Source organism: Gymnoscopelus braueri, assembly GCF_963280865.1.
Source record: "Gymnoscopelus braueri genome assembly, chromosome: 10".
Lineage (NCBI taxonomy): Eukaryota > Metazoa > Chordata > Actinopteri > Myctophiformes > Myctophidae > Gymnoscopelus > Gymnoscopelus braueri.
The window spans coordinates 22,222,622-22,244,357 of record NC_137611.1 but is presented as its reverse complement, the minus strand read 5'-3'; the positions used below and the strand labels follow the sequence as shown (position 1 = coordinate 22,244,357).

The following is a 21,736-nucleotide window of genomic DNA, read 5'->3' as shown; positions in this document are numbered from 1 at the left end:
CCCAGATCGGCCAGTGCCCAGTGTACATGTCGACCCTGGTGATCTGCAAGCTCAGCTTGTAGATCTGCTGTTTATGAAAAGTCGCCCCTAAAGGTTCATACACACTTGGAGAGTTTATTCTGTGCGATTAATTTGCGTTAATTTAAACTGCTGTTTGTGTACAGTACATCCACACAGAACGTGAATATTACATGACGATGAGGCGACGTAACGTTTTTCAAAATGAGGTACATTTTTCACCACAAACAAAAACATCAATCTGTATGAATGAGGCATCACCAAATACATTTGATGTGAAATATCGGCTCGTTTATTCGTGATGCTCCCAGTGTGTAAGAAAGGACCTTAAAAAGATATGGCTTAAGTATGGTTAAAATCCATTTAGACCTGAGGCCGATTTTTAAAACGCCTCCTAAATCCTAACCTAGTTTTGGGAAAAACTAGAATTTTGTATTCAAAACTATTTGGAAAAAATCCTGTTGCTATATACATAGCAACATCTAAAATGACACAGATGCTTTCCCGGTTTAAAAGGTATAACAACATATACTGTAGGCTTTCCCGTTCTTAATGGGTTAAGCCCTAACAGCCCCCCATGGGCTTATCAAAGCCATCTGAGAAGCTACATCAACTGGGTGAAGCTGTAAAAGCAGACCAGAAAATACTTCCCCAAATGTATATTATATCATGAAGATGGTGAACACGACGATCTATGAGAACTGCTTTAATATGACCATATCATATGATAGAGATCTGTCGCTATCCTCTTGGCATGACCGGTGGGCAGATTCAGGATGAGGACATCTCTGCCTCCAGCCAGTGGTCCGAGTCGACTGCAGCAAGATTTGGCAGGTACGTACCACAGCAGGCCAGGGCCAATGACACATTGAAATCTTTAGTCTGTGCTTTTCTCCATTCTGACACGAATCAAAATGGGATCTTTATGGGCCCTCGGCTGGTGCAGGGGTAAAGTACCTGTCCCCCACTGTGGAGTCTAGGGTTTTGAAGCCACCAGTGCATCCGTCTTGACTGAGGGTCTATACGACCACTATTGGATGTGTTCGTGAATCGTGTGGGAGGGAAGCCAGGCGGGGAGGGTGATCTCTGTCGCTGTGCTAGCTACTCCTACAGGCTGAGACAGCGCCTGTCACTGGGGAATGTTGAATGGGAGGAGTAGAACGGAGGTGCTACATCCTCCCGTTGCGGGGTCCTCACTGGCAGAGAGAAGGAGAAAAAAGGGGGAAAAGATAATTGGCTGCTCTAAAAAAAACAAAATATGATTCGGCTTGGTGAAGTTCTAAATTATTTGGGATTCATGTTAAAATACAATACACATGGGTACCCTGAAAATAACAGCATCCTCTCCTCTCCTCTCCTCTCCTCTCCTCTCCTCTCCTCTCCTCTCCTCTCCTCTCCTCTCCTCTCCTCTCCTCATCTCTCCTCTCCTCTCCTCTCCTCTCCTCTCCTCATCTGTCCTCATCTGTCCTCATCTCATCTCATCTCATCTCATCTCATCTCATCTCATCTCATCTCATCTCATCTCATCTCATCTCATCTCATCTCATCTCATCTCATCTCATCTCATCTCATCTCCTCTCCTCTCCTCTCCTCTCCTCTCCTCTCCTCTCCTCTCCTCTAGGTTAGACTTTGATAATGGTGACGGGGACGGGGCATGGTGTCCAGACATCATGTCAGAACCAGACAGTCTGAAAGAGTACATCCAGGTGGACCTGCGTTCAATACATTTCATCACACTCGTGGGCACTCAGGGTCGCCATGCCGACGGCATGGGTAATGAGTTTGCCCAGCGTTACAGGATCAAATACAGCCGGGATGGCAGCAGCTGGGTGGCCTGGCATGACAGGAAGGGAAGGCAGGTGAGCAAATTCCATATCACACTGTATGTCAAAGCATAATTATGTTCATATTACATTATTTAACTAGAGCTATCAGGCAGCCTTATTCAGTTATTAATATGTGTACTCCAATCCAATGCCTCCGCCAACCAGTTGCCATTTACATGAGTCTGTCCTCATAGTGCATATGTAGTGAATGAAGACTTTGAATGAGATTAATGAACGTGTTTTGTGAGGTCACATTGACCGTGACCTTTGACCACTTACTTCTAATCAGTTCATTCTTGAGACCAAGTGGACATTTGTGCCAAATCATGAAATTCCCTCAAGACGTTCATGACAGATCACATTCACAAGATTGGGACCGACATATACGTACGTACGTACGCGGACGCCGGACGGACTGACGGACAGATAGCCCAAAAACACAATGCCTCCTGACCTGTACATCTGTCCACCAGTGGAGGCATATAAAGGAATAACGCAAAAGGCTTAAGTGCATAGCATTTATCACCAGTCAACAATCACCAGTTGCTAAATAGCCAATAAGAGTATAGTTGGTGGATTGATACTTCTGCATATCAATCCATCTTTTGGTTTCCACAACAAAAAAATCACTATTACAGTATCAGTCCATTTGAATGATGTTTCACTCCCTGTGCCAGATCATAGAGGGAAACAGGAACGCGTACGATGTTGTTTTGAAGGACCTGGAGCCACCAATCATCGCCCGATTTGTTCGCTTCATGCCGGTGACAGATCACTCCATGATCGTGTGTATGAGAGTGGAACTCTATGGATGTGAATGGCTGGGTTAGTCACTTCTAACATAGAATATTATATCAATGATGCTCAACCTTTTTAATTTAAAAAACCCCAAGTTTGATCTGCTATAGGCCACAATTCTCCCATTTGATATGATTTTTATCTCAGGGGCCCCAACCTACCTATACTATATGGGTTCCATTTGGTTCCATTAGCACACTCACAGATTTACAGACCTGTAAGGGTCCATTTGGTTCCTACTGTAACTATCAATCATTCAGCTGGGGACCCTCCAGAACCCACTCAAGGTCCAAGGCTTGTTATACAGACACAGCATTTTTGTTACTTAGGCTTGTTTTTCTTATTTACATATCATGTTGTTTAAACAGATAGAGGTTCATCTTATACTGTAGTTTCAATGTATAGATTATTACTTTGTAAATTGTTTAGACTGATGCTACGTTCTTGGCTTACTTGCAATCCTAGTTTACTGAGGCACTGCACTGTGCTTCTGCATTTGATGTATGTGATATATATTACCTTGCTTATTGTAAGTCACACTGGATAAGAGCATCTGCTAAATACATTGAAAATGGTAAATAATGTTTTTCCTTTACCCCTGTTAGATGGTCTGATGTCTTATAGTTCTCCAGAAGGTCAGCAGATGACCTACAGAGGCCTGGATGTCTACCTTAATGACTCTGTGTATGATGGAGCCTCAGGTGAAAGGTCTGACGTTTATTGCCCACTCTGAAATAAGTCAAAATAAACACTTTGTTTGCATGGATTAAACCGCATTGGCATTGATAAGTGCTCGATACATAAATCTGAGTGCATTTAAAAGTTTAATTACATTTCAGTATAGGTTTGTGATTATATTGGGACGAGGTTCCATATGAGTTTGATAACATTTTGAATACATCTGAGACTCCATGCACTGCTTGGCTCTAAATTACCTTTTCTTTTCTCCCTCTCCTACAAATCTCACATCCATCCATCCATCCATCCATCCATCCATCCATCCATCTATCAACCCTCCAGACTGACCAAGGGTCTGGGCCAGCTGACAGATGGTACATGGGGTCTGGATGATTTTCTCCACAGTCACATCTACAGCATGTGGCCTGGATATGATTATGTGGGCTGGACCAACAAGAGCTTCCCCAAGGGCTACGTGGAGATGACCTTCGACTTTGATCACGTCAGAAACTTCACCTCCATGAAGGTGCAGATTTTACACCAAGATACTTTACATTCACAATTACAGCTAAACAGAGTTTACTCTAGAAGACATTATTATAACAGTTAAACAGAGTTTATTCTAGTTTAGAAGACATTATTATAACAGCTAAACAGAGCTGGGGGTGGAAATAAAGGACTTTTTTCTCTAGTTCAAGGAGGGCCGGTTTCGCTGCTTGTAAAGCGCATGTAGCACATTAAAGTAGAACTTGTATTTCTAGTGGAGATTAGACTAATGCACTATTTGCTAAATTCATTTACTTTTTATAATCGGCATCATCATTGGTACTGTTTTTTTGTTTTGTTTTTACGCAGGTCCACTGCAGTAACCTGTTCAGCCGTGGTGTGAGAATGTTCCGGCAGGCTGCCTGTTCCTTCCGGTCAGACCTGGACTGGGAGGCTGACCCCATGTCCTTCAGGCTCCCAGTGGACCGCGTGAGCCAGGGCGCCCGCTTCGTTACGGTGCCCCTCGGGGACCGGACTGCCAGCACCATCCGATGTCGTTTCTACTTCAATGACCGTTGGATGCTGTTCAGCGAAGTGGCCTTCCAGTCAGGTGAGAGGCACTCGATAATAATGATAATAATTGTATCCCTTTTAGTTGTTGTTGGGGTACAGTATATTTGCACATTATAGCATTACATTATATATTTAGCAGAATTTGTTCCTCTAAATAATAAATTCCTCTACATTTACCCATCCTAACTAATTGTCTTGCTCAGGGACACTTCCACACACACATAGGGGGTGCTGGGCAGACTGGGCGGGCTACGGGGCAAACCGGGGACCTTCTGATTCCCAGACGGCCTCTCTGCCCACTCAGCTACTGCTGCCCGGCTAGGTTTTCCGTAGATGGGTTCACCTTGGTGCTCAACTGCACATCAGTGGTGTGACTCAATGAGAATTAAGCAAATGCGAATTAAGCAAATTAAGACCTTGGGGTTCAGTGAAGGTTGCAGGCAGTCTTCTGTCAGATGTGACCTGTCACATCTGACAGAAGACAGAACGTCCCCAGAAAGAGTACAGCACCCTCACCTGTCTCTCTGACTCTGTATCAGTGCAGAGATGTATGCTTTCATGTATAGATACATTTTTTTTGCAAATCCCAATTTTGTTGTTTCATTGTTGAAGGTTTTCTTTAAAGAAGGTTAGACTGTGTCTCCTACCTGTACTTTCTACCTTTCTATGTTGCTTCATCTTATTGTTATTGTTCTTTTCATCCAATTATAATTGCATTGTAACAGTTGTGTTGACAAATAAGTGAGTGACAAATAAACCCTTTTGATTCTTGATTCTTGTATCGAGGACAGTTTTTTCCAATGCTTCCTGTATTTGTTTATTTTTCTTCTTCTTGTCTTTTGTTCTCAGGCTCAGCGGTGTACAACACATCTCTTAGTCCTCGTAAACGTGGACACCCAACAAACATACTCCCAGGTCAGCAACATAAACCCTGTAGATTCAATCTTTCATTTCTGTTTTGGAGCTAGCATTGCTATTTATTACAATAAATTGTTTTATTGCAAAACAAGTTTTTGCATACTTAGAACAAATGTGTTTTTCCTTATTTTGGTAGGAAGGACAGAAGGCCCCGTCAACGGCTATCATAGACTATAGGCTGTCCTCGTAGCCTGATTCATGTGTCGTCGACAGTGTCACGCAACATGTCACTCAACAAAAATACATTTCAACTGAAAAAAGGTTTATTCAGTTTCAAATACCTGTTTTTTTCAGTTCAACATGTTATTTTTGGTGAGTGACATGCACATGAATATCTGAAATCACTTTTTTTGCAAACCCTCCTTGTACAATATATCAGAATCTTGGTAAATCACATAAACAGTCTCCAAGAGAAACCTCTTTTTACACGGACAACTTAATTTTGATACAGAATCCGTGTATACCAGCACATCTCAAAATGAACACACTACAGCAGAAAGCAGTTACTACTGCAACTGAATCCAACAGGTTCATTCCTTAACTTGCCAGCTTTGTTCTAGACTTCTTTGACTTTGAAGACACCATTTGCAGCTTTGAGTTGTGCATAGTTGTACCACAGCACCCTCTAGTGGATAAATGTGCAAACAGTTTCCAAAAGGCCCACAGTGTATGCAGCCTGCATTGTTTTGATCCTGCAGTAGTTTTTAACCTGAACTGGAAGACAACCTACCATATCAGCCTAGGTTTCATCCACCTTTAATCGCTCCCCGCTTGACAGAACTTGGACATGAATCTACATCAGATTCTGGGCTATGGCATTTTAAAAACGTCCTATATAGTCGATTCACCTCCAGGCTACTTACAGGGAAAAAAAGAAAGGGATTGTTACAGAAAGAAATCGGAGAATGTAATGCTACAATAATATAAATGGTGGTTTGATGTATGAAAATATTATTCAGAAAGTCTAATCCATTTCATCTCCTCACACCTGGTCCCTCAGGAGATGACCCCACCCATAAAGTGGATGACAGCAATACGAGGATCCTGATTGGATGCTTGGTTGCCATCATCGCCATCCTATTGGCCGTTATAGTCATCATCCTGTGGCGACAGGTGTGGCAGAAGATGCTGGAGAAGGTGAGAGGGACACTTCTTCCATTTGAATGAACGGCTTCATAAATGTTTTAATTAATTGCATCATTCTTTTTGTTATCAGTGCTCATTCTTTAACTGTAAAGTCACCTACCACCAGCATGCCAGACGTTGACTTGCATTGTTCATGTTACTGAACATACAGTAACACGCCATATAGTATGTTAGGGCAGACGTGCTTCTCATGTCAAGGACAACCAAAATTGATATGTATTTGGTCATGGACCCTCATTTGAAACAGTTTTGTGCCAGGGAGAAGATTCGTCAAAACATTTTTTTTAAATTGTAGATTGGCTATTTTCAAATAGCCGAAAACTTAAAAAGGACCACTTCACCCATTTTCAACCACCATTTATGTCTACTCATGTTCAGTTCTTTAATATTTATTATTGGGCTTTTATGCCTTTATTTGACAGGACAGTAGGCTGACAGAAAATGGGGAGAGACTCAGCAAGGGTCGTTGGGATCGGAAGTTGAACCTGCGACACGCTGTCAGGCTGGATTACCAGCCTAGGTGCCCAGACGGTTACGCCAACCGTCCGTGCCCTCATGTTCAGTTCTATGACAGTTCAGAAACATGCCTACCAGTGACATAATCAGTAGGCAGGTTTGGTCATTTCAAAGAAGAATTGTTATTAATGCAAGAACAATGGCTTCTATTTCAGCATGCTAAGAAAAGCTGTATTTTCTATTAGCATGGAATCCCCATCGATGATGTTACTGGTAAGTAGTTTCTCAACTGTCCACAGCCCTCCTCTGAGACGCAGAGTGAGTAGACAAAAATTGTGCCATCTTGAAATGAGCATTAGTAAGGACCAATTATTTGACGATACGGTTGAAAATGGGTGTAAGTACTTACAGTACACTGTTCCTAATTTTTCTGGGGACCCTCTGGAACCCCCTCAAGGACCCCAGGGGTGCCCGGACCCCACTTCAAAAACCACTACGGTAGAGCCTATAGTGATTTCAGATAAAAATGAATAAATAACTGACATCAGCTGAGCTACCGCCTCCCTGTGTTCCATCGCAGGCGTCCCGGCGTCTGCTGGACGATGAGTTGACGGCTCGCCTGGCGGTCCAGACACAGGCCTTCTCGTTCCAGAACTCCTCTCTCTCCAGCGAGGGTGGTTCCAACTCCAACTCCACCTATGAGAGGATCTTCCCCCTCTGCTCTGACTACCAGGAGCCGTCCCGCCTCATACGAAAGCTGCCTGAGTTCGCCCAGTCTGCCGAGGACCTCGGTGAGCTCTCAGAGTGTGTGGGTGTGTGCGCGTAGGATGGTGGGTCATGGAAGGTTATTACTCAGATTCATTACTTATATGTAGGGGTGGCAGTGGCTCAGGTGGTATAGCGGGCCGCTTGGCAATCGAAAGGTTCCTGGTTCACCCCTGATGAGCAGATTGGTGCCTTGGTTTCCTCCACCGTCGGTGTGTGTGTGTGTGTGTGTGTGTGTGTGTGTGTGTGTGTGTGTGTGTGTGTGTGTGTGTGTGTGTGTGTGTGTGTGTGTGTGTGTGTGTGTGTGTGAATGTAATGCACATTGAACAGCGCTTTCGATAAAGGCACAATATAAAATGCACCCTTGACCATTGGTAATGTGTACTGTTTGCTTGTTTGTTTTTGCTTGCGTGCGTGCGTGCATGCATGCATGTGTGTGTGTGTGTGTGTGTGTGTGTGTGTGTGTGTGTGTGTGTGTGTGTGTGTGTGTGTGTGTGTGTGTGTGTGTGTGTGTGTGTGTGTGTGTGTGTGTGTGTGTGTGTGCGTGTGTGCGAGCATGCATGCGTTTGTGCGCATGTGCGCGTGCGTGTGCATGTGCATGTGCATGTGCGTGTGCGTGTGCGCGTTTCACAGAAGAGGCAAGCAGCTCTTCCAGAGCCCCTCAGGCTGCCGGTTCAGATGGTGCTCCTCACTATGCGGAGGCCGACATCATCAGCCTCCAGGAGGCCTCAGGCACCAACACCTACTCCATCACAGCTGTCAACATGAGCCTCCTCACCGCCAGAGACACGGCCATGAGGGAGTTCCCCAGGGACAAACTCACCTTCAAGGAGAAATTGGGAGAGGGCCAGTTCGGAGAGGTATATTTCTTAATTTTAAAACACCTTACCTGACACAAATGTAGCGTTATGGCTCTTACTCCGGGTGACAGGTTATATAGTATTAAATGTACTCAAAGTAGCCTACTTAGAATTACCCAAGTGTGAAATATGTTAAACAAGAGGCGGAGATAAATGGCAGGGTATATTAATTGCTTTGCACTAAGTGGTGCAACAGTAAGTGGAAAAGCGCAAGGCGAATCAAATGTGATGGAGTGACTAAGTGCTGTGCTTCCGTAGGTGCACCTGTGTGAGGCGGAGGGGATGCAGGACTTTCTGGATGAGGACCTGTCCATAGAAGGCAGCAGTGAGTCTCCTTTACTGGTGGCAGTGAAGACACTGAGGGAAGACGCCAACAAGAATGCAAGGTAGCCTATGAACATAATTCAGCCAGCTCCAGTTCTTCTCTTGAGTTATTATTGGCCACTTATTCATGCCTGGTAATTATATACCATTGACTGACTGATTAATGGTGGCATTTCTTCTTCCTTTCGTGTCTTCGAAGCATGTGGTTATATGACAGTTACCCAATGCACTGGTTGGGTAGTAGAGGGCAGACAAGGCTGTGCTGCATCATATGGTGGCATGACCAGACAGTGTACTGACATGATTAACCACTTGGGCCCTATTTAAAAAATACAAATATTTTTGAAAATGTTTTGGAACTTTTGAAAATGTTTGACAAAAAGGTTTCAATCAAGATCAAGATCAAAATCACATAATTGGACGAATCTCAGGATTTAACATTTTATTACTTTTCTGATTAGAGAACTAAAAGATCTCAACATTTCAACACACATGAATATGGCCCCAGTTGAATACAGTATACCCATTACCCATGTATCATTTAAATAATAATGTATTCAGTCAGTCAGTGAATCAATCACAGTCGTCACCATTCCTTGCTGGGTTGCAGGAACGATTTCCTGAAGGAGATTCGAATCATGTCTCGTCTGAGGGACCCCAACATTGTGCGTCTGCTGGCGGTGTGCGTGGACACAGACCCCCTCTGTATGATCACAGAGTACATGGAGAACGGAGACCTCAACCAGTTCCTCTCCAGCCTCCGGCTGAAGGTGGACGGTGATGAAGAAGATGAGAAAGAGGAGGAGAAAGAAAGCAACGAGGAGGAGAGGAGACCTGGCACCATGGCCACGGTCAGGTAGGCTGAATTTGTCAATATTATGTCAAGTCTTTTTCATAATTATCCTGGGCGTCCAGGTGCATTGTTGTCATCACAATGCAACATTTAGTGGATACACAGTGCTGTATTGTGTACAACAATAATACAGTATAACCACATTATCCCTAGCGTCACTATTGTGAGCATGTCATTATTGGTGAAAGTTTTCAAAAATCTTAAAGAAATTAAAAACTAATTTACAAGCTCACAATGCATCACACCGTGACACATTGTGGGTTTGTAGGTGAATTAAGTATAAACTCGGATTTACCTTGCGTTGACCTTTCTTATTGTAAATCGCTCTGGATTAAGAGCGTCTGCTAAATGCCTAATTGTAATTGTAACGGAATTGCACACTGCATGCCACATAGAAATAGATCTACATTACCTTTAGTTATACATGTGTGTTACCAAACATCCTTTCACTTATCTCCCTGTCCTTGTATTTCATGCTTTTAGCTACAACCAGCTGATTGGCATGGCTGCACAGATTGCATCTGGGATGAAGTACTTGTCCTCACTCAACTTTGTCCACCGTGACTTGGCCACACGCAACTGCCTTGTGGGCAAGAACTACACCATAAAGATCGCCGACTTTGGTATGAGCCGCAACCTGTACCGTGGTGACTACTACAGAATCCAGGGCAGAGCCGTTCTGCCCATTCGCTGGATGTCCTGGGAGAGCATCCTACTGGTGAGGTTTCCAGCATGGAAGGTTTCAGGACTGGGGATTTTTTGTTCTGTAGTAGTCTAAAGAAAGATCTTGAGTGTTAGGAATAATGTGCACTACTCCAAAATTGTGAGGTCTGTTTGATTAATTGAGACATGTTAATTTTCTCTTTGTTATATGTATGTACAAACTACACAAAATGTGTAAATATAAGTACCAATTGTAATTCCCGCTAAGGAAAAAAAAAAATTATAACAAGGCTATATTCATGTTATATGCAATCAAAAATAATTAAAGAAACTACATTTCCCCATATTGTCATTTTTTCTGTCTGTAATTCAACATACCTTGCTATAACTATTCCAGGGGAAGTTCACCATGGCCAGTGATGTGTGGGCATTTGGGGTGACTCTGTGGGAGATTCTGACTCTATGTAAGAAGCAGCCCTACTCCCATCTTTCTGATGAGCAGGTCATCGAAAACACAGGAGAGTTCTTCAGGGACCAGGCGAAGCAGGTGACAATTATAAAAATAATATTAATTGTGGAATTTGACTGGGTGGACCAGGGGGCCCAACCGGCGACCTTTCGATTCCCAGGCGGCCTCTCTAAGCATTCAGCTACAGTCACTCTCCAAACAAGTTCCACCTATGAAACGAAGCCACAATCTAGTATTTCAGTAGGATGTAATCGTAACGTTGTTGTTACGTGTGTGTGTGTGTGTGTGTGTGTGTGTGTGTGTGTGTGTGTGTGTGTGTGTGTGTGTGTGTGTGTGTGTGTGTGTGTGTGTGTGTGTGTGTGTGTGTGTGTGTGTGTGTGTGTGTGTGTGTGTGTGTGTGTGTGTGTGTGGGGCGGGGGGGGGGGGATATTGTTGGCAATTGATGACTCTGTTTCCTCATTTCCGTTGTGCTCTCAGGTGTATCTGCCAAAGCCTTCTTGTTGTCCAGATGCTGTCTACAATGACCTCATGCTGGGCTGCTGGAGAAGGAACGCCAAGCAAAGACCCAGCTTCCAGGAGATACACAGTCAGTTGGTTGACAGCCTGGCCTAGCAGAACAGGCTCATGGACATACAGAAATGCAATTTGCAATTTGACATGACATTCATTTACTTCAGGCTGCCTGGATAAATCTGGAATTTTGTGAGAAGCAGATGCTCATAATGTTTTCAGGAGAATAATTTCTATATCCATTATGCATGTCGTTGTGTTTTTTCTCACACTAATTGTGCAATGTTGTAAATATAAATGGACCAGGCACAGTGGTCTATGAAAGCCACATACGTTTAGTTACTGAGGAAGATTCTACACAAATTTACTCAAATAAATAAAGCTTAAAATGAACTTCAACTTTATTGCCACATCACAAGTTTACAGGTGTAAAAGAGTTGGGGAAAGGCTTTTTAGTGCAAGCTACCCACAAATTGCAGTAACATTTTCAATTAAAGCAAATGAAAATAAAATATACATAAAGTGTGTATAATAATGACAGATTTCCTCAATCTCTAATGCAAATAAAATACATCAAATAGCAGCAGATATCAAATGTGCATAAAGCGTACTGTATGTGAATGGGAGTGTATCACACACAAAGTGACGGTACCAATGTAATGCAAGCATTTATGACTGATATGGTGACAGGGCTAAACACCTGTTCATCATTTTTTGCATCACACTCTCTTTCTCTCTCACTTCCATCTCAGTATCTGTTTTGGATGCTGTTTCCCGTAATCTTACTTTGTATATTACTATATACTAATTGTATCTGTTATTTATTAGAACAGACTGTTGCAGAACTGTAAAATTGTTATTGTTATAATTGTCAATGATTCTTTTCGTTTGTTGTTTATTGTGAAATGTATTTGGACATCCATGACTGCTTTCAAAAAGAGAACACAGCAAAGTTATTCTGTTACTGTTCACAGTTTACTTAAAAATAATAACTTTTAGATTAATTATTGAAGAATATGTTATGTTATGTATTTAATGACAAAATTTACTTTTTATTTTGCCATGCCAAACACACCCTGTAAATAAATAATAATGCAGTTTAATAATGGAGAAAAATCCTGTAATACTTGCTCTATCTATCTATCTATCTATCTATCTATCTATCTATCTATCTATCTATCTATCTATCTATCTATCTATCTATCTATCTATCTATCTATCTATCTATCTATCTATCTATCTATCTATCTAGCTTTTAGGGCTTGAATTTCAGGCTTAACTTGCTGACATGTTGACCGGATGTCAGGCTCCGAATGTTCATCAAAGAGTACAAGATACATTTCTCTCACTTGGTTTATAAGCAGCACTATTCAGCTCGACTAATATGGGTTTACATATTCTGAATGATTTGACATTCTCAATTGCCTCTCTAAAACTTATAATAAGACAAGAATTAAGGCTAGATATGCTCTACTCAAGAACAAAGGATGTTGGACAAAAGTCATTATTTTAGGGGACATGAATCAAGTAAGTAGGTTGGGAGTGGCTTATTGTCAGTATGAGCCGATCACACTCGGGAGTCTGTCCCCGGTACAATGCACTAGACCCCTGGTAGATGGATTGCTGAGGTGGAGCGCCACACCTACCATCAGCTCCCAGAACTTACCGCATGACCAAGCCATGCTACTCATATGCTGAATTGTCGGTACCCGGGATCGAACCCATGACCTTGGGGTCTAGGCGAGAGCTCTACCGACTGAGCTACCCTGCCACATGAATCCTACTTCAGACATAAGACGACAAAGGCACAATAGGAAATGTCAATACACCCTGAAATACCTAGCCTACCCACGTTATGTATACCTAATACGTGTATATAAATAGAGAAAACTGCTGATCTTCAGTAATGCTCTGTCTGAAGTGATACTGACATTGACAACTGTTGTACTCTCATCTAGCCCATACTGTTACAGTTTAATTACAGTTTAATTTGAAATAGGCCTATTTGTCCCTTGCAGTTCCTTATTTGAATTAAATAATTAAAATCAATCAATGAATACAATCCTGATAAAGTCTGACAGGATATACCAAAAGAAAAACAATTAAGGCTCTTTTGATTTATTCAATTAAATAATAAATTAACAAAAATTGAGTAAACAGCAAATATGTAAACAAAGTAAACAAAAGTAAACAAATATGTAAACTATGACTGACAGTCACTCAAAAAATTACAAGGATGATAAAAGCACAGAGAGAGAGGCGGTTATTCATATAATATATGAATTCACAATTGCAACAAACAAAAAAGTCTGAATTATAAGATATAATTGACGACACTGAACCCAGGAGGTGAAAGTGTTGGGGGAAAACAAATATTTTCAAATGGCTGAAATAAATGTATATAGCCTATAAATATACTGAGATGTAGTGGAGTAGAAGTAAAAAAAATGGAAATACTCCAGTAAAGTAAAAATGCCTCAATATTGTACTTATAGTTATAAGTAGCCTACAGTACTTGAGTGAATGTACTTTCCACCACTAGTGGACTTCGCTTCTTTCATTCATGAAAAAAGAAACGCTCTGCTCTCCGTAGGGGGGAATCGCTGATTGGCCAGCAGTGCAGTGACATCCAATCACACCACGTTTTCGGTTGGCCAGTGCTGTGTCTGTCTACTGTATGCTCTGCATCGCACCATGCTTACAGTACAGAGTACAGACATTAAAGGGAATAGTCCAGCTGTTTCTAATATTGGTTAATTGGCTCACTTAACTTGTAGCATACAACGGAACTATGGAGAAAGTGGTCGTTGTGACTGGTGCAAACAGGTATGTTTATTTCAGAACGATCAGTGAACAATAACCTATTTTTAACTCTATGACAATAACTCGCTGCATGGTTTCTGGTCACTGAATCGATCTATTGATATACCAAAGGATCAGTCAGTCCATCCATCCAAGAGTCAGTAGGCTATATTTATTGTGTTGGAGTGATTTGTTTTGTGTAAAGCAGCTCCAAAGTCAGATTTCACTGTTTTGACTACTAGATATTTTACAGTCTTTCTTTTCAGTTAAAAGAATGGAATTGTCAAACAACAACAAAAAGGACATTGAAAACATTTAAAGTTAGGGTGATATTTTTGGGGTTAAAACAAAAAGCTTTTTTGTTAAAAGGTTTCAGCACTATATTCTGATAGTAATCATTGTTTGTTCAGTAACAGCGAGTCTCCCTGTCTCTCCAGCTCTTTGATAAACAGGAAAATAAATTATTATCAGGGTAGCCTATTTGACAAAATGTCAGCCCATTTATCAGCTTCATGTGTTCCAGTTCCAATTCTGTCTGCTCATTTCTTTGTCATCACTTATAATTTCACTTGTTTAATCTGTATCCTGTCTGAGTTTTCTATCCTGATTGGATAAAAATGGTATCCTGACCTGAAAATGCATTTTCTGTTTAATAAAGAGCTGAACAAACACTCTATAGCAATGAGTACTAGTATCTATCAGAATATAGAGCTATATAACACTAATTTTAACCAAAGAAAATCACTCACCCTACCTTTAATTTGTATTGTATATGACTTGTCCATTACATTCTCTGCCTGGTGTTAATGTAATTCTCATCATTTGTAAAAAGATGATTACACCTATAAAACATTAACGACTTAAACCCTATGTAGTTGGCCGAGGTCCCCCTGGGCTTTATACTTGGTTCGCTCCTTTTTCCCCTAGTCTACACCAAATCTCTTAGACAAAAATCTATAAGCTCACAGTGTGTCGGCAGTGTAGATCGGCTATTTTCACTGAATGTTCACCCCAAAACAGGGCCCTATATACTTCTTTGTACGACTACATAGACATACATAGGGCACCACATACTAGCCTCTTGTCTGTATAATCAATCGTCCTTTGCTGAATCATATAATTTCTCTCTGTATGTCACCCACAGTGGCATCGGTCTGGCCCTGTGCCAGCGACTTCTTTCTGCGGACAGCCAGCTCAGGCTGTGTCTTGCGTGCAGGAACTCCAATCGGGCCGAAGCTGCGCGCTCCGCCCTCCTGACCTCTCACCCTGACGCACATGTCGACCTGCTGCACCTGGATGTGGGCTCTGTCCAATCAGTGCTCAGCGCTGCTCAGGAGGTGAAGGCCAGGTCAGAGTGTGTAGGGTGCCCGGCCCGGACAGTGGCATCATGCTTTGCTTTCACTAGTTTCAATACAGGGATGTCAACCTTTTTAATTTCAAGGACCCCCAGTTTGATATGCATTAGGCCACGGACACCCATTTGATATGATTTTTTTTTAAATCTCTGGTACCCAAATCTACACTGTAAACACTAAAGTCCTCAGTGTTGGTTGAACTCAGAGTGTATAAACGGACCCATAAGGGTCCATTTGGTTATGTTTGTACACTCTTGGAGTTACAGACCCATGAGTGTCCATTTGGTTCCTAACTATTATCATTTAGCTGGGGACTCCCTGGACCCCCCAGGGGGTCCCCTTATCTCACGCTGGGAACCAGTACCCTACATCTTTATAGGCTTATGAAGTACGTTGTCTGAGATAGCTCTTATCCAGACTCAAGTTCATTTCAAAATTGGCCGTTATGTGATTTAAAACGATGCATATTTTTGTGTGTGTTTTCTTTTTTTTACAGGTACAGCAGACTTGACTATCTGTATCTGAATGCAGGTATTATGCCCAATCCGCAGGTGGACATGAAAGCCCTTTTCAAGGGCCTATTTTCCAGGTAAATCGCTGTCTCCCAAAAAATGCAAATCTGTTGTGAGCTTGTAAATTGGCTAATTTCGGTGAAGAGATTTGGTGTAGAGGTAAGAACTTGTATAGAGACCTGGGGGTTGCTGGTCAACTAAGTATAATATACTTAGTTGTTGGAGTTTAAGTAGTTAAGACAATCGACCTATTACTGTATGCAGCTGAGCACTTGTGCTGGTGTCTGTACTGTACTGTGCTGTGATGTAATGGGGTCATCATTTCTCTGCAGTAACGTCATCAACATGTTTGCAACAGCAGAGGGTCTGCTAACCCAGCAGGACCGCCTCAACCCAGACGGTCTACAGGAAGTGTTTGCTACTAATCTCTTTGGTCACTTCCTCCTGGTAAGCCACAGCCCCCACACTTGCGTGGCTGAATTCAGAAACTTGTGTCTCCAAATGAATAGGGTTCAAGGTGATCCTAAAGTGTATATATATATATACACACACTCTCTAGCATACAGTATGTATGGATCATCAGGCAGCATTTTGTCATTGCACAAGGTTGTGGCGGCCGTAGCGTAGTGGTAGAGATGCTGTCTGGTAATCAGAAGGTCACACCTCCCAGCCCCAGTATAGCAGCTAAAATATGTATTTTATCAAATTTTTGTTTGGTTTTTCCCACGCTTTGTTTTGATGTCTCACTTCCGAATTGATTGATTAGCTCCTGCTGTGTGTCTCCTCATTATCTTTAGTTTGTCAGGTGTGTGTCTCGGGCAGGCAGGCATTCAGTGACTGAGTTTTTTGCCTTCAGTTTCATTAATTTTTTGTATTAATAAATCACCATAACAGCAAGAAGTTCTCATCACACAGTTCCTGCCAAAGCTCAGCCTCTTAGCACTACTTTTAAATGGTTTGTATATTGGGAAGAAGTAGTCGCTACGCCCAGTCTACATGTTGTAGTCTCCCTGACACTTAACCTCCAACTGCTCCCCCCCAAGCGCTCATCATAATCTTAGAAGCCATCAGATGGGTAAAGCTGAATTTCTAATAAAATAATAAAATAAATAAAAAATAAAATAAAAAAAACGGGCAGTGTATCAGCCTATACAAATATTAATATATACAGTATGTACATATATGAATACAAGGTTTTCTAACAAGTAACCAAATGTATTCATACTGTTTGCTGCCATCGTGATGTAATTCAAAATCCTGTTTATTAAGACAATTGTCATGTGAGTAAATGTTTCATTTCAGTTTACCATGCCATTACCACAGCCCATATCTACAATTAACTCTGTCCTGCTGGCTAATAGTCATCCCTGGTGAACACAATGCTGAGCCTCCTACAGTACTCACCCACCCACTCACTGCTGTCTCATTGTGTTAGATCAGGGAGTTGGAAGCGCTCCTGTGCCAGGAAGGTCACACCTCCAGGGTGGTGTGGACATCCTCGAGCAACGCCAGGCGCTCTGCCTTCAGCATAGACGACATGCAGCACAGTCGAGGGACAGAGCCCTACAGCTCCTCCAAGTACGCGTCGGACCTGCTCAGCCTGGCACTCAACAGTCACAAGAACAGCGAGGTGAGCACATCTCTGTAGGATGACTGGGTGCTGATGTGGAGGTTGAGGATTTCTGCTCAAGTGGTCTATTGAGCAGAAATCACTTATAAAAACTAAGGTCTGTTTTCCCTCTAGACCTTAGTTTATACTTTATCATCGTCATTTGAAAAATAGTGAAAATTGCTGGTATATACTGTAAGCTCACAAGGCTTCACATCGCAACACAAAGCTTGTAGATCTGCTATTTTCGCTGCGTTTGAAATTTCTTGAAATGTTCTGACAGGGACACCACTTGAAAGTGGTTAAAAAAACAGTAGCTTAACAAGTCCTGACTGGGAAGGATGTTATCTTATCTCACATGCAAGGATTTGACTTGGTGCATTGCACTCAGAAACATATGAAAAGATTATACACAGCAGATAAGAAATATAGAAGAATTACAGTAGACATAAAAATGGGCTGACATTTTTGTTTGATTCCCTAAATGTTCTTGTTTCACACTGTACTTTATATTTGATACAAGTCATCATGTTTTTATTCTGTTGGTTTCATTTTATTTTATTATTTTTCAATTTTCTTTGTAATTTAGTTTTGATAAGTGCCCTATAAATAAAGTTTATTATATTATTAAGTGAGTCCTGTTACGTCTCGCATGTCTCCCCTCTCTCTCCTTTCTCTCTGCGATCTCCTTTTTTAGGTTTTACAGTAGGTTCAGAGTCAGACCAAGTATGAGCAGTGTGAACAGTATAGGAAGTACTTCACATTGTATTGTAAATAGGGACGCCAGGGTTAATGTGTTTTTTAAAATGTTTTTAATCTGCTTGACATGACATGGTTTGTGTGTTTTTTAATTGACAGGGAATGTTCTCCTCCGTGATGTGCCCAGGCCTGGTCATGACCAATTTGACCTACGGCATTCTACCCTCATTCTTCTGGACACTCATTATGCCCATCATGTATTTTGTAAGTTGTCCCTTAATCCCCCACCCCCCCCCCCCCACCACCCTCAGTCTGTTTTAAAACTTGCCTCAAATGTGCATATTCAATCAATGTCATGATCTTCTTTATATATTATGGTTTCCTGTTGCACTGGAGTGATATGAACAATTTCATGTTCTTGTGTGTTATGGTTTCCTGTTGCACTGAACAGATTAGGATCTTCACAAACACATTCACGCTGACGCCATACAATGGAGCAGAGGCCTTGGTATGCTTTTATTATCCACTCTAAAAGCTTTTTGGATCCACATAGTAATGACGGAACTATAAATATGTCAATATGTCACCTCACTCAACATGTTTTATATCGTTGCTGTAGGGCAGAAACCTTGTATCTCAATATTTCAACTTTTTATGTATTTTTCGTAAATACTGTAAATACTTCGTCATACTACAGTGCCACACAAAAGTGGCAAAAATAGTTCATCTACAAGCTGAGCTTGTAGATCGGCTATTTTTGAAAACATCAATAAAGTGAAAGTTATTACTGTGGTCTGTGGGTGTTATAAATATTGAACCAATGAAAACTATTAACAGAAGCTTGGAACACTTTTCCATTTCCTGAAAAGTAACAGTTTTGGGTTTGCACCCGACAGTGACAATATTTAATACGGATTACTGCTGTGGCCTTTCACAGCACGAGCTGTTTCTTCGGAAGCCAGAGTCCCTGGATCCAAGGGCCAAGTATCACAGTTTAACGTCAGGCCTTGGCACTAACTACACACAGCCTCGACAGGTACAGTAAATAGCCATTCCATTGGCCAGTTCCACCATAACTTTGTCCAGCCACTGTTATGACAAAACCTAGTTAGCCAAAATGGACAGAACCTTTTCAAATGCATGCATGTGTATATGCTCGTATTTTGAACCGGCTGTGTGTGCACCAGCATGTAATTTCACTGCATTTGACTAACCAGTATCCTTGGACGGATAGTTTTAACAACTTAATACGATCAGTCCACTTTTCCTTGAACTTGTTCTGTATTTCGAACCTGACTACAGCTCCAAGTGTAGTGAATAGAAAGGCCTGGATCTTTAGTGTTAACCTGATCTTCAAGCTCACAACATGTCACATTGCAACACGTTGTGAGCTTGTATATCGCTATTTTTCTAACATTCTTGGAAAACTTATTCGCCTATAATGACATGCCCCAAATAGGGATGCCAGAGTTAATATGGTGTAATGTGTTTTACAAACACTTAGACCTGAGAAAAATGTACCTGCTTCACCACAAGGCATAGGTGAGTTTCATATAGTCAGAGTTTATGTAGATTACCAATGGCCATGTTTATTTTTCAGATGGACATCGACAATGGCATGTCTGAAGAACTTTACGTGAAACTTCTTGACCTTGAGAAAGCAGTCAGAAGGAAGCTGAGCCAAGAAAACTCAGACATGGAATCGCATTGACACAACCTCAACGAGACAGAGTGACAGAACCTCAATGAGACAGAGTGGTAGTGGCCTTGTACTTTGACCTCAGCTTCTTTGATAGTGTGATGAGCTTCAGATTTCGATCTCAGATTTGGGGACGTTTTACTCCAATTTCCACGAGTATAACCTGAGGGACCAGTTTTTTTTTTAAAGCACCATCAACATGTTTTTTTTTTGCTTTCTTCCTCTGTAGCGAGGACATACTGTACATTTATACACAGAAGATATATTTGTATCTTGTCATGTCATATCTGATATTCGTACCAGCTTCCTCTGACGTTTTGGAATGCATTACACAAGAAAGAATATGTTCTAAAGCACAACCCTTTCAGGAAACTGGAAACCACAAACTGGTAGAACATCAAGGAAGGGGTGGTACAAGCAGTAGACTTGATAAACGCTTAATTTATACTCTGCAGTACGATGGTGTCACTTACCGACAAGAACTGAGTTTCAAGCTAGTTTGAAGATCAGTTAATCAAGCTAAGCTTGATTTATGCTTCTGTGGCAAAGTGTCCTGCAATGTGTCACATGAAAAAAGAATGTACTTTCAACCGGGAAAAAAAGGTGAAGACCCTTTATTTGTTTTTTAGTGACACATCGCACCGAAGTATGAATCAGGCTATAGCATAGATATAAAATTATGTATATTTCTATGGGCTATAGCCTTGTGTTTCTGTTTATTCCATATCGTTGCTGTCGGGCAGAAACCTTGTATCTCTTTTGATGTGTTTTTCAGAAATGAATGCCCTACTTTGTCATACTACAGTTTCACACAAAAGTAGCAAAAATAGCCTACAAGCTCACAACGCATCGCAATGTGACACATTGTGAGCTTGTACAGTAGATCTGCTTTTTTTGCTATTTATGAGTGAAAGTGAATGGGGTAAAGTGTTGAAAGCCTCAGGTTTTATAAATATTGAACCAATGAAAAGTACTAACAAGACTGTGTGACTAATAACTACATTGGATCCATTGGAACACAGGTAATTTTTTCCCATTTTCTGTAAAGTAACCGTTTTGGACAGTGACAATTGACGAGAGAGCATGCACCATGTGGGCAGTATCCTGAGCTTTTATTATTTGCATAGTGGCCTTATTATCATGGAAATCTTTATGCTGGTTGTCAATAAAATACAATTAATCAGTGTAACAATGGCCTGTGTCACATTGGTAGACATGCCGCATTTCCCCACATATTCACACACTTAAAGACCACATTAGAGTATAGTATTAAATACTTAATAGATTTAAAAAGCAACAGTGGTTACTGTTCTGTCTTGTATGCTGTCAGCTATTTTTCTGGTGTAATAAATACCAACAGCCACTGTGTCTAAACTAGATAGCTGTATCATATTTCACTCACAGCAGGTTGCCCTGTGTCACTTTATCAGCGTTAATTAGCTTAGTTTGTTGGTGGTGTGGTAGCTGAGACCTACACTGATTAGCTTCCCTCCACCTAGACTTCATTTGAGACAGATATCTCTTAAACAAGATGCTCCAGCTTTAGTATGTCACCAATATCTTCTGTTGCTTGAGTCTGAAAACAGGGCAGTATCAGGGGAGGCCTACTGTAAGCTTGCTAAATTACTTGTCACATGAGTAATGTATGGCCATGTATATGTAATGTATGGCAGCAGATGTTCGACTCCCACAATAGCACTACAGAAGGGAAGGTCCA

The 21,736-nt window shown here is 41.4% G+C and overlaps 2 protein-coding genes across 5 annotated transcripts in view; both read left to right on the top strand.

The window, feature by feature from the left end:
* Positions 1-12,429, top strand: part of LOC308094274 (discoidin domain-containing receptor 2-like) — a 16,419-nt gene extending 3,990 nt beyond the window's left edge. Inside the window, exons 3-17 of one of the 2 annotated variants that reach the window (XM_080440822.1) lie at positions 750-852; positions 1,640-1,877; positions 2,522-2,669; positions 3,248-3,350; positions 3,663-3,846; positions 4,176-4,416; positions 5,229-5,294; positions 6,298-6,434; positions 7,480-7,690; positions 8,298-8,524; positions 8,783-8,910; positions 9,459-9,704; positions 10,185-10,419; positions 10,762-10,911; positions 11,311-12,429. In XM_080440822.1, coding sequence (XP_080296948.1) covers positions 750-852; positions 1,640-1,877; positions 2,522-2,669; positions 3,248-3,350; positions 3,663-3,846; positions 4,176-4,416; positions 5,229-5,294; positions 6,298-6,434; positions 7,480-7,690; positions 8,298-8,524; positions 8,783-8,910; positions 9,459-9,704; positions 10,185-10,419; positions 10,762-10,911; positions 11,311-11,445 — 2,552 coding nt within the window. In that variant the 3' untranslated portion in view covers positions 11,446-12,429. The remainder of the gene's footprint in view (positions 1-749; positions 853-1,639; positions 1,878-2,521; positions 2,670-3,247; positions 3,351-3,662; positions 3,847-4,175; positions 4,417-5,228; positions 5,295-6,297; positions 6,435-7,479; positions 7,691-8,297; positions 8,525-8,782; positions 8,911-9,458; positions 9,705-10,184; positions 10,420-10,761; positions 10,912-11,310) is intronic. The other variant, XM_080440823.1, reaches the window with a different exon arrangement.
* A 1,601-nt stretch (positions 12,430-14,030) lies between these two features.
* LOC308094293 (3-keto-steroid reductase/17-beta-hydroxysteroid dehydrogenase 7-like) lies at positions 14,031-21,282 on the top strand. 3 transcript variants are annotated; one of them, XM_080440855.1, is made up of 9 exons: positions 14,031-14,169; positions 15,290-15,493; positions 15,997-16,089; positions 16,345-16,459; positions 17,448-17,642; positions 18,480-18,584; positions 18,772-18,828; positions 19,258-19,356; positions 19,921-21,281. In XM_080440855.1, exons 1-9 carry the CDS (start codon positions 14,135-14,137, stop codon positions 20,029-20,031), a joined length of 1,014 nt encoding a protein of 337 aa, XP_080296981.1. In that variant the 5' UTR covers positions 14,031-14,134; the 3' UTR covers positions 20,032-21,281. The 3 variants fall into 3 exon arrangements, with proteins under 3 accessions (XP_080296981.1, XP_080296982.1, XP_080296983.1); XM_080440856.1 differs by having other exon boundaries at positions 14,067-14,169; positions 15,362-15,493; positions 19,921-21,282; XM_080440857.1 differs by lacking the exon at positions 14,031-14,169 and having other exon boundaries at positions 15,296-15,482; positions 19,921-21,282.
* Positions 21,283-21,736: the final 454 nt, after the last annotated feature.

Excerpts from the sequence above, each read along its gene's own strand:
- LOC308094293 (XM_080440855.1), top strand. The coding sequence starts at position 14,135 with ATGGAGAAAGTGGTCGTTGTGACTGGTGCAAACAG. Across the intron at positions 16,460-17,447 it reads TCTTTGGTCACTTCCTCCTG|ATCAGGGAGTTGGAAGCGCT; the intron begins GTAAGCCACAGC and ends TCATTGTGTTAG. Across the intron at positions 17,643-18,479 it reads ACAGTCACAAGAACAGCGAG|GGAATGTTCTCCTCCGTGAT; the intron begins GTGAGCACATCT and ends TTTAATTGACAG.